This window comes from Heteronotia binoei, chromosome 17, assembly GCF_032191835.1.
Source record: "Heteronotia binoei isolate CCM8104 ecotype False Entrance Well chromosome 17, APGP_CSIRO_Hbin_v1, whole genome shotgun sequence".
In the NCBI taxonomy this organism is placed as follows: Eukaryota; Metazoa; Chordata; class Lepidosauria; order Squamata; family Gekkonidae; genus Heteronotia; species Heteronotia binoei.
Genome location: NC_083239.1, coordinates 48,096,776 through 48,109,000, shown reverse-complemented (window position 1 = coordinate 48,109,000; position 12,225 = coordinate 48,096,776). Strand labels below are relative to the sequence as shown.

Sequence of the window (12,225 nt, the reverse complement as noted above, 5' to 3'; positions counted from 1 at the left end):
GAAGAGAAGCCATGTTGGATCAGGCCAATGGCCCATCCAGTCCAACACTCTGTGTCACATAAGAACAGAAGAGAAGCCCTGTTGGATCAGGCCAGTGGCCCATCCAGTCCAACACTCTGTGTCACATCAGAACAGAAGAGAAGCCCTGTTGGATCAGGCCAGTGGCCCATCCAGTCCAACACTCTGTGTCACATCAGAACAGAAGAGAAGCCCTGTTGGATCAGGCCAGTGGCCCATCCAGTCCAACACTCTTTGTCACTTAAGAACATAAGAGAAGCCATGTTGGATCAGGCCAATGGCCCATCCAGTCCAACACTCTTTGTCACTTAAGAACATAAGAGAAGCCATGTTGGATCAGGCCAATGGCCCATCCAGTCCAACACTCTTTGTCACTTAAGAACATAAGAGAAGCCATGTCGGATCAGGCCAGTGGCCCATCCAGTCCAACACTCTTTGTCACTTAAGAACATAAGAGAAGCCATGTTGGATCAGGCCAGTGGCCCATCCAGTCCAACACTCTGTGTCACTTAAGAACATAAGAGAAGCCATGTTGGATCAGGCCAATGGCCCATCCAGTCCAACACTCTGTGTCACATCAGAACAGAAGAGAAGCCATGTTGGATCAGGCCAGTGGCCCATCCAGTCCAACACTCTGTGTCACATCAGAACAGAAGAGAAGCCCTGTTGGATCAGGCCAGTGGCCCATCCAGTCCAACACTCTTTGTCACTTAAGAACATAAGAGAAGCCATGTTGGATCAGGCCAATGGCCCATCCAGTCCAACACTCTGTGTCACATCAGAACAGAAGAGAAGCCATGTTGGATCAGGCCAGTGGCCCATCCAGTCCAACACTCTTTGTCACTTAAGAACATAAGAGAAGCCATGTTGGATCAGGCCAATGGCCCATCCAGTCCAACACTCTGTGTCACATCAGAACAGAAGAGAAGCCATGTTGGATCAGGCCAGTGGCCCATCCAGTCCAACACTCTGTGTCACACAGTGGCCAAAAAACCCCAGGTGCCATCAGGAGGTCCACCAGCGGGGCCAGGACACTAGAAGCCCTCCCACTGTGCCCCCCCCCAAGCACCAAGAATACAGAGCATCACTTGCCCCAGACAGAGTTCCAACAATACACTGTGACTAATAGCCACTGATGGACCTCTGCTCCAGATGTTTATCCAATCCCCTCTTTCCTCTTCCACACCATCTCTAGATTCCATTTCCCATTTTGAAATGGCAAAATCCACTTGCAAATAGTTTCTGAAATGCATTGAAGCTGCATTATCTTACAAGTGTAGAAGCGTAAGTCACTCTAATTATAAATAAATGTCAAGACGTTTCCTATGGATCTACACTCTGTGGTATACAGCTGAGCTTCTGCAAGCCGCTACAGAAATAAATCTGGTTGATCTTGAAAGGTCCTTGTGGATTTCTGTTGGATTCTGTTTCTGGAGCGCAGCAGATCGACTCAAGTCCCAGGGAAGAAAAGCGTAGAGCAGGGGTGGCCAAACTGCGGCTCAGGAGCCACATGTGGCTCTTCCACACATATTGTGTGGCTCTCAAAGCGCCCACTGCCCCGTCGGCCACCTTGGAGAAGGCATTTCTCTCTTGAAAACACGTTGCCAAGTCAGTCAGCAGCTTGGAGAATGAATTACAAGTTAAAGTTGCTTTCTTTCCACCTTTCCCTCCCTCCTCCATCTTCCTTCCTTCCTTCCTTCCTTCCTTCCTTCCTTCCTTCCTTCCTTCCTTCCTTCCTTCCTTCCTTCCTTCCTTCCTTCCTTCCTTCCTTCCTTCCTTCCTTCCTTCATGTTCATGTTTTGCGGCTCTCTGCCATTAGGAAGAACTTCCTGACCGTTAGAGCGGTTCCTCAGTGGAACAGGCTTCCTCCTTGGGAGGCGGTGGGCTCTCCTTCCTTAGAGGTTTTTCAACAGAGGCTAAAGGGCCATCTGACAGCAATGCAGATCCTGTGAATTTAGGCTCTAAATTTTAGGGGGAGGTGTTTGTGAGTTTCCTGCATTGTGCAGGGGGTTGGACTAGATGACTTAGAGGTCCCTTCCAACTCTAGGAGTCTAGGATTTATTCTATGTGGCTCTCATGTTAAGCTAGTTTGTGATTAGGCTGATTTCAGAGCGCTTAAAAAAATTAAATTAATAATTTAATGAAGACAAAAATATTATTATTACAATTTTTTTTCCAACAGACAAAACCAAACCAAACAACAGAGAGAGACAACAATATTTCCATATAGCCTAGGGACAGGAAGATCTCTCCAGAAGCGTAAAAGCCAATACAAGATAAAGGCAACCCCCTTTCCCTTTGCAGCAGCGTCGAGGCGCGTGTGCCTTTAAGAGGAGGCGGGACTGAATGCCCCGTCGCCCAACGGCCTGGCAGGACCCGGATCCGGAAATGTTCAGGGGAGCCACGTGGGTGGGAGAGGGAAGGATGGAGCGGGAGCAGAAGCGCTTCGATTCCGGCGATCTGCCGGCGCTGCGCCGGATCGTATGCGAGCAGGGGCTGCTTTCCCGGCCCGACGGCTCCGCGTCTTGGATGCAGGGTCAGCCTTCTTCAGCCAGCCCGGCTGGCTCCTCTCCTCTCTCCTCCCTGGTCCCCCCCAAGTTAAGCAGACCCAGAAAGTCCGCCGGGGATCGAACTCAGATCGTGAGCAGAGCTTAGGACTGCAGTACTCTGCGCCCCGTGATGCAGAGTGTTAAAGCTGCAATGCTGCAGTCCTAAGCTCTGCTCACGACCTGAGTTCGATCCCCGGTGGAAGCTGGGTTTTCAGGTAGCTGGCTCGAGGTTGACTCAGCCTTCCATCCTTCCGAAGTTGGTAAAATGAATACCCAGCTTGCTGGGGGGGGGGGGAGCATAGATGACTGGGGAAGGCAGTGGCAAACCACCCCGTAAAAAGTCTGCCGTGAAAACGTTGTGAAAGCAACGTCACCCCAGAGTTGGAAACGACTGGTGCTTGCACAGGGGACTACCTTTACTTTTCATTGCCCTTGTCTTCCCCAGTCATCTACACTTCCCCCGCAGCAAGCTGGGGACTCCTTTGATTTTAAGCAATCAATATTCTGCCCTTTCCCAAAAGCAGGCTCAGGGCAGATAAGACATTCTAAAAACGGTATAAAACCACAGTTCGAACCAAATCAGTGTGAACAATAGTTTGATAGTTCACAATAAGTTATAAGTGGCAGCTCTGTTGGGCACATAGTATATATACTGAGAGTCTAAAACAGTAAGTAAAAAGGAAAGGTCCCCTGTTCAAGCACCAGTCATTTCTGACTCTGGGGTGACGTTGCTTTCACATTTTCACAGCAGACTTTTTTTGGGGTGGTTTGCGATTGCCTTCCCCAGTCATCTACACCAGGGGTGGCCAATGGTAGCTCTCCAGATGGTTTTTTGCCTACAACTCCCATCAGCCCCAGCCAGCATGGCCAATGGTTGGGGCTGATGGGAGTCGTAGGCAGAAAACATCTGGAGAGCTACCGTTGGCCACTCCTGATCTTCACTTTCCCCTCCCCAGCAAGCTGGGTACTCATTTTACCGACCTCGGAAGGATGGAAGGCTGAGTCAACCTGAACCGGCTACCTGAACCCAGCTTCCGCCGGGATCGAACTCAGGTCATGAGCAGAGAGTTCAGACTGCAGTACTGCAGCTTTACCACTCTGCGCCACGGGGCTCTTATAAAACAGTAAGTAGCAGGGGTGATATTCTAGCAGGAGCTCCTTTGCATGTGAGGCCACACCCCTCTGAAATAGCCAATCCTCCAAGAGCTTACAAGGCTCTTTTTTGTAAACTCTTGGAGGATTGGATACATCAGAGGTGTGTGGCCTAATATGCAAAGGAACTCCTGCTAGAATTCCACCCCTGGTAAGCAATGTTCCCTCGAAGCTGCAGAGTGCTGTGAGCAAAAATTCTACTTTGTGAGCTACTGGTTTTAAAGTTGTAAGCTACTGGCATTAATGTTGTGAGCTACTGTGTAAATTATTCTGCTCTGGGGTCATCCTTCCTGAGCGAAGACAAAAATGTGTGAGCTGGAGGCTAAAAATCTGTGAGCTAGCTCATGCTAACTCAGCTTAGAGGGAACAGTTTAGAGACTCTCAGCTTAGAGAGTCAGATTGAGGTGACAAAAGAGGAGGTCCTACAACTGATAGATAAATTAAAAACTGTCACCAGGTTCAGATGGCGTACATCCAAGAGTTCTGAAAGAACTCAAAGGTGAACTTGTGGACCTCCTGACAAAAATATGTAATCTTTCATTGAAATCTGCCTCCGTTCCTGAGGACTGGAAGGTAGCAAATGTCACCCCCATCTTTAAAAAGGGCTCCAGAGGAGATCCAGGAAATTACAGGCCAGTCAGTCTGACTTCAATACCAGGAAAGTTGGTAGAAACCATTATCAAGGACAGAATGAGTAGGCACATTGATGAACACAAGTTATTGAGGAAGACTCAGCATGGGTTCTGTAAGGAAAGATCTTGCCTCACTAACCTGTTAGAGTTCTTTGAGGGGGTGAACAAACATGTGGTCAAAGGGGATCCAATAGATGTTGTTTACCTTGACTTCCAGAAAGCTTTTGATAAAGTTCTTCATCAAAGGTTCCTTAGTAAGCTCAAGAGTCATAAAGTAAAAGGACAAGTCCTCTTGTGGATCAAAAACTGGATAATTAGTAGGAAACAGAGTATAAATGGGCAGTCTTCGCAGTGGAAGATGGTAAGCAGTGGAATGCCACAGGGCTCAGTATTGGGTCCCATGCTCTTTAACATGTTCATAAATGATCTGGAGTTGGGAGTAAGCAGTGAAGTGGCTAAGTTTGCAGATGACACTAAATTGTTCAGGGTGGTGAGAACCAGAGAGGATTGTGAGGCACTCCAAAGGGATCTGTTGAGGCTGGGTGAGTGGGTGTCAACGTTGCAGATGCGGTTCAATGTGGCCAAGTGCAAAGTAATGCACATTGGGGCCAAAAATCCCAGCCACAAATACAAGTTGATGGGGTGTGAACTGGCAGAGACTGACCAAGAGAAAGATCTTGGGTCGTGGTAGATAACTCACTGGAAATATCAAGACAGTGTGCGATTGCAATAAAAAAGGCCAACGCCATGCTGGGAATTATTAGGAAGGGAATTGAAAACAAATCAGCCAGTATCATAATGCCCCTGTTCGAGCCCTGTTCGAGCCCTTTAATCATTCTAGTTGCCCTTTTCTGGACTTTCTCCAATGCTATAATATCCTTTTTGAGGTGCGGCGACCAGAACTGCACACAGTACTCCAAATGAGACCGCACCATCGATTTATACAGGGGCATTATGATACTGGCTGATTTGTTTTCAATTCCCTTCCTAATAATTCCCAGCATGGCGTTGGCCTTTTTTATTGCAATCCCACACTGTCTTGACATTTTCAGTGAGTTATCTACCACGACCCCTCTTGGTCAGTCTCTGCCAGTTCACACCCCATCAACTTGTATTAGTAGCTGGGATTCTTGGCCCCAATGTGCATTACTTTGCACTTGGCCATTTTCAGTGAGTTATCTACCACGACTCATTTTCAGTGAGTTATCTACCACGACCCCTCTTGGTCAGTCTCTGCCAGTTCACACCCCATCAACTTGTATTAGTAGCTGGGATTCTTGGCCCCAATGTGCATTACTTTGCACTTGGCCACATTGAACCGCATCTGCCACGTTGACGCCCACTTACCCAGCCTCAACAGATCCCTTTGGAGTTCCTCACAATCCTCTCTGGTTCTCACCACCCTGAACAATTTAGTGTCATCCGCAAACTTGGCCACTTCACTGCTCACTCCCAACTCTAAATCATTTATGAACAAGTTAAAGAGCATGGGACCCAGTACTGAGCCCTGCGGCACCCCACTGCTTACCGTCCTCCACTGCGAAGACTGCCCATTTATACTCACTCTCTGCTTCCTATTACTCAGCCAGTTTTTGATCCACAAGAGGACCTGTCCTTTTACTCCACGACTCTCAAGCTTTCTAAGGAGTCTTTGATGAGGAACTTTATCAAAAGCTTTCTGGAAGTCAAGGTAAACAACATCTATCGGGTCTCCTTTGTCCACATGTTTGTTCACCCCCTCAAAGAAATGTAACAGGTTAGTGAGGCAAGATCTTCCCTTGCAGAACCCATGCTGAGTCCTCCTCAATAACCCATGTTCATCAATGTGCCTACTCATTCTGTCCTTGATAATGGTTTCTACCAACTTTCCCGGTATTGAAGTCAGACTGACAGGCCTGTAATTTCCCGGATCTCCTCTGGAACCCTTTTTAAAGATGGGGGTGACATTTGCTACCTTCCAGTCCTCAGGAACGGAGGCAGATTTCAATGAAAGTTTACAGATTTTTGTTAGAAGATCTACAAGTTCAATTTTGAGTTCTTTCAGAACTCTCGGATGTATGCCATCCGGACCCGGTGACTTATTAGTTTTTAATTTGTCTATCAGTTGTAGGACCTTCTCTTTTGTCACCTCAATCTGACTCAGGTCTTTCAACACCCCTTCCAAAATTAGTGGTTCTGGGGCGGGCAAAAAGTTCTCATCTTCCACAGTGAAGACGGAGGCAAAAAATTCATTCAGCTTCTCAGCCATTTCCCTATCCCCCTTCAGTAATCCTTTTACCCCATGGTCATCCAAGGGCCCCACTGCCTCCCTGGCTGGTTTCCTACTTCTAATATAGATAGGAATTCAGTGTCTGTACCCTTCCTTCTCCTCCCCCGCCACCATGGGCAAGGGATGGAGTTCAAATATGCTTACACCCGCCCACTTTCCTGTTTCTGCTTGCTTCTAGGGGAAACATCTGTGGTAGTGGGTGTCTACGGACCTACGGAAGTCAAAGTTAGCAAGGAGATCTATGACAAAGCTACCTTGGAAGTGCTGCTGAAGCCCAAAATTGGGCTGCCAGGTAACAAATACAGGGTTCAATGTAAAGAATAATAATCTTGTCTTGGAAGCATGGAAGCTCTACACAGCCAGTTTGGTGTAGTGGTTAAGTGTGCAGACTCTTACCTGGGAGAACTAGGTTTGATTCCCCACTCCTCCACTTGCACCTGCTGGAATGGCCTTAGGTCAGCCATAGCTCTCGTAGGAGTTGCTGAGCAGTTGGGTTAGAACGGATAAAAGGAAGTTCTTCTTCACCCAAAGGGTGATTAACGTGTGGAATTCACTGCCACAGGAGGTGGCGGCGGCTACAAGCATAGCCAGCTTTAAGAGGGGATTGGATAAAAATATGGAGCAGAGGTCCATCAGTGGCTATTAACCACAGTATATATATATGTTTGTGTGTGTGTATATATGTACGCATGTATATTTGTGTGTGTGTCTGTATATATGTATATATACATACATATATTGGCCACTATGTGACACAGTGTTGGACTGGATGGGCCATTGGCCTGATCCAACATGGCTTCTCTTATGTTCTAATGTGATGCAGAGTGTTGGACTGGATGGGCCATTGGCCTGATCCAACAGGGCTTCTCTTATGGTTTTTTTTTTTTTAATTTTTTATCTGAGATTTATATCCCGCCCTTCCCACCAGGTGGGATAGGCCATTGGCCTGATCCAACATGGCTTCTCTTATGTGACACAGAGTGTTGGACTGGATGGGCCATTGGCCTGATCCAACAGGGCTTCTCTTCTGTTCTTAAGGCAGAGTGACTGTCTAGCCAGGGGGGAAATGGGGTTCATTAACACCCCAGGACTGCTGAGCTGACCAGACAAGGAAACGCTCACTGCAGCTAATGCAGCGTTCGAGCCTTGGACTTTCCCCTGTGCGTTCCGTGTGCTGCGCTGCAGCACCTCCCCAGGGTCATCCTTTCTTCCCCCTCTACGCCTCCTTCGCGTCCCAGATGAATTGTCCTCATCCCTTCCAAAACGTCAATACCGTTAACGAAAGAATGCCTTTCAATTGAGATGTCAGCAACGGAGGCGTTGGCACCTCCCTGCCTCCTCCTAATTTAGATTTGCCATGCATGGCTGCCTTTCGCCCCACCCGCCCACCGAGAAGGAGCGTAATCAAAAGGTGATACGAAGTGTTATCTCCGCCACCGCACGGGCCATCTGGAATCCCGCCGCGATGCCATCTGGAGCGCTTGTTCGCTCCGCAGGGTGCTTGCGAAGAAATTTTTTTCTCTCCGCTCCTCCCTTCTCCCTCTCCCTCACCCCGCTGAGATTTTCTTTCCCCGCTGCTGTGAAATCTCTGGGGAGTCTGGCTTTTCTGTGAATAATTAAATTAAGAAACAAAAAGGATCTCGGTGGCGACAAAAGAGATTTTGAAAACGTTGCCGATCTCTCCGGAATGGTTGAAGTTAGAGGCAGACGTGTGTGTGCTTCAAAGCCCTGAGTGCTTAAGAAATTAGCTTTTGAAGATCATAGAGTTGGAAGGGACCTCCAGGGCCATCTAGTCCAACCCCCTGCACAATGCAGGAAACTCACAAATACCTCCACCTAAATTCACAGGATCCGCATTGCTGTCAGATGGCCATCCAGCCTCTGTTTGAAAACCTCCAAGGAAGGAGGGCCCACCATCTCCTGAGGAAGCCTGTTCCACTTAGAAACCGCTCTAAAGGTCAGGAAGTTCTTCCTAATGTTGAGCCGGAAACTGTTTTGATTTAATTTCAACCCACTGGTTCTGGTCTGACCTTCTGGGGCCACAGAAAACAATTCCACCCCATCATCTAGATGACAGCTCTTCAAGTACTTGAAGGTGGTGATCCTATCACCTCTCAGCCGCCTCCTCTCCAGGCTAAACATGCTCAGCTCCTTCAACCTTTCTTCATAGGATTTGGTCTCCAGACTCCCCACCATCTTCTTTGCCCTCCTCTGGACCCGTTCCAGCTTGTTCATATCCTTCTTAAAATGTGGTGCCCAAAACTGAACACAATACTCCAGGTGAGATCTTACTAGAGCAGTGTAAAGCGATACCATCACTTCACATGATCTAGACACAAGACTTCTGTTGATACAACCCAAAATCGCATCTGCCTTTTTAGCCACCGCATCACACTGTTGACTCATGTTCAGCGTATGGTCCCCTAAGACCCCTAGATCCTTTTTGCACATACTCCTGCTAAGACAAGTCTCCCCCATCCTATAGCCATGCATTGGATTTTTCCTACCTAAATGCAGAACTTTACATTTATCCCTGTTAAAATTCATTTTATTGGTTTTAGCCCAGTAAAATGAAGAGAACCATCTCTGATTGGGGTTCTCCTGAGGGTGGGTGTAAGTTTTGGGGTCTCACACCCATTTTGTCTCCTTTGCCAGGGGTCTACGAGAGAAGCCGGGAACAGATGATCAAGAAGACATGTGAGGCGGTCGTCTTGGGGACCCTGCATCCTCGTTCCTCCATCACGATAGTACTTCAGGTCATTACAGATGCTGGTTCTGTATCCTTTTCCCTATGTTTGGTGTTTGGGAAGACGGTGTGGTCCCGGAGCGTATAATTGCTGGAGGGCGAGCCTAAAGAATGTTTGCGCGAGTGAACACAGAAAGAAAATACTTTTAAATGGGTAGCCGCGTTAGTCTTTCCATAGTGGGCCGTTGTGGGGGGTATCCGAGAATTCTTTGTATGGAACAGGGCTGGCCAAGCTTGCTTAACATAAGAGGTGCATAAACGTCAGATATTTGAGAGCCACAAGACATGAACACCAGACGAAGGAAGGAAGGAAGAAGGAAGGAAGGAAGGAAGGAAGGAAGGGAAATAGATAGGGAAGAGAGCGAGAGGTGGGAAAAAGCAACTTTAACTTTAAATGCATTCTCCAAGCTGCCAACAGAAGTGATCTAAAGAGAGAAATGCCGTTTCCAAGCCAGCCAACGGGGCAGTGGGGACTTTGAGAGTCACACAATATGTGTAGAAAAGCCACACGTGGTTCCTGAGCCACAGTTTGGCCACCCCGGTATGTAGCCATCGGTCGTATTTGCTTTGACTTTGATGGCACCGCTAGATTCAGGAAAGAGCCAGAGTCCGGGAGCGCCTTAAAGACTAACAAAACGTGTGGCGGGGGAGGAACCTTCGTGAGTCACGGCTCACTTTTTCAGAGACTAGTTGCATGTTTTAGTGGGGCATTGTGGGGGTATCCCAGAATTCTTTGCCTATAGCCACCAGTCCATTTCCAGACCTGTATTTTGGACATAACAGCCACGGTAGTAATTGTCTTAGAGTTGCGTCCCCATTAGTCTCCCCCCACTACCCCAATCTTAGCGGCCCCGTGGCGCAGAGTGGTAAAGCAGTACTGTGATCTGAACTCTCTGCTCACAACCTGAGTTCAATCCTGGCAGAAGCTGGGTTCAGGTAGCCGGCTCAGGGTTGACTCAGCCTTCCATCCTTCTGAGGTCGGTAAAATGAGTCCCCAGCTTGCTGGGGGGGAAGTGTAGATGACTGGGGAAGGCAATGGCAAATCACCCCATAAAAAGTCTGTCGTGAAAGCGACGTCACCCCAGAGTCGGAAACGACTGGTGCTTGCACAGGGGACCTTTCCTTTCCACCCCAATCTGCAACACACTCTACAGCAGGGGTGCCAAACTTATTTGTTATGGGGGCCGGATTTGACATCAATGAGAACTTGTCAGGCCGGGCTATGTCGGGGTGGGCTGAGCTATGTCTAGTTGGGCCATGTGTGTGCCTATTTAGGATTAGGTAGCCGAGATGCTCTTTCCTTCCCTCCCTGGGGGACTGGGGAAGGGGTCTCAGTCAATAGAAGGTATACAGTCTTGGCTCAGTAGCTCCACTGTGAGATTGAGAGAGCCTGGCAAAGCAAGCTCCCCAAGGGAGGAGCCTCAGCCAATGGAGCAAATAGAGGTTTTGCTCTGTAGCTCCTGTGCAATTGAGCAAGCCTTGCAATGCAAGCTGTGATGTAGAAGGAAGCAAGAGAGAGGGAGAAGGAAGCAGATGACATCCAGTTGCTCAGGGGCCTGATAGGAGCCCTCCTGGGGCCTGATTCAGCCCCTGAATTGCATGTTTGACACCCCTACCCTACAGCTTCTGGTGATTTATTTATTTGATTTGATTTATATCCCGCCCTCTCCGCCGAAGCAGACTTAGGGCGGCCCACAACATAAAATCCCACAAACAATTAAATTAATGAGTATTAAAATTACACATTCAGTAATAAAATAAATATACAAGGATTAAAACAGTTAAACCAGTTAAAACAGAACAGAATATTGAGTTGGGGCTATTCTGGTGGCGACGGCCTTCTTCCACTTCTCTTAAATACCGGTGCCGAGTCAATTGAATGCCAGCCGGAAGAGGACAGTCTTGCAGGCCCTGCGGAGCTGCACAAGGTTCCGCAAGACCCTCACTTCATCTGGCAGTTGAAGCAGGGGGCTACGACTGAGAAGGCCCTGTCTCTAGTCGATTTCAATCGGGCCTCCTTCGGCCCCGGGGATTACTAATAGATTTTGTGATCCCGATCTGAGTACTCTCTGGGGGACATGTGGGGAGAGACGGTCCCTAAGGTAGGCAGGTCCTAGGCCATATAGGGCTTTAAAGGCAATAACCAGCACCTTGTAACAAATCCGGTATACTATTGGCAGCCATCTGAGGTGTGTGTTGGATTGGTGGCAGTCCCAGAGAGCCGTGGTTCCTGGAGCTCTTGCCAGGCCCTTGGGACTTGGTTGAGACTTTTGAGTCACCTTCCAGGGCAGGCCTCCATTAACATGCATTGCAGGAGTCAATCCCCGAGGTTAGAAAACCACAGATCAGGGTGGCGAGGCTGAAACAACTGTAGTCTGTGCTTCTTGCTGGGCGAGGTTTCTCTTTGGTGCAGGCGAGTCCTCGTTCTTCCTCCCTTCCCCCCACCTCCCCCTCTGAGAAACAGATTTCCCCCAAAAATTCTTGATGGAATCCAGCAGGTGGCAGCAACACCGCACTGGTGGCTGCCCAAAGAAGCCGCTCCGTTTGGTCGGCAGCAGGTTTTTCTGCAATACGACAGGTAGATGAGCAGTGGGCGGTGGGCTTGATCTGGAATCTGGGAGGGGGGCAACCAGCACCTTAGAAATAGTTCGGCATTTTGCGCTCAGTAAAATTGGTCAGCAAATAGCTGTGTAGGTGCCGCGGTGGCCAGAACTGACTTAAGAAGTATCTGGGGACTTGGGGGATGGAACTAGGAGCAAGTGTGTGACAAGCACGATTGAGCTCCGAAGGGAGTTCTGGCCATCACATTTAATGGGGCTTGCACACTGTTTAAAAGCCTTCCCTCCATTTGGAAATAAT

General features: G+C 48.5%; 1 protein-coding gene across 2 annotated transcripts in view; it reads left to right on the top strand.

Annotated features, from left to right (window-relative positions):
- Nucleotides 1-2,397: 2,397 nt before the first annotated feature.
- The window catches only part of EXOSC5 (exosome component 5), a 44,316-nt gene continuing 34,488 nt past the window's right edge, over nucleotides 2,398-12,225 (top strand). For both annotated transcript variants that reach the window (XM_060257934.1, XM_060257935.1), the window contains exons 1-3: nucleotides 2,398-2,554; nucleotides 6,799-6,912; nucleotides 9,276-9,397. In XM_060257934.1, coding sequence (XP_060113917.1) covers nucleotides 2,407-2,554; nucleotides 6,799-6,912; nucleotides 9,276-9,397 — 384 coding nt within the window. In that variant the 5' untranslated portion in view covers nucleotides 2,398-2,406. The remainder of the gene's footprint in view (nucleotides 2,555-6,798; nucleotides 6,913-9,275; nucleotides 9,398-12,225) is intronic.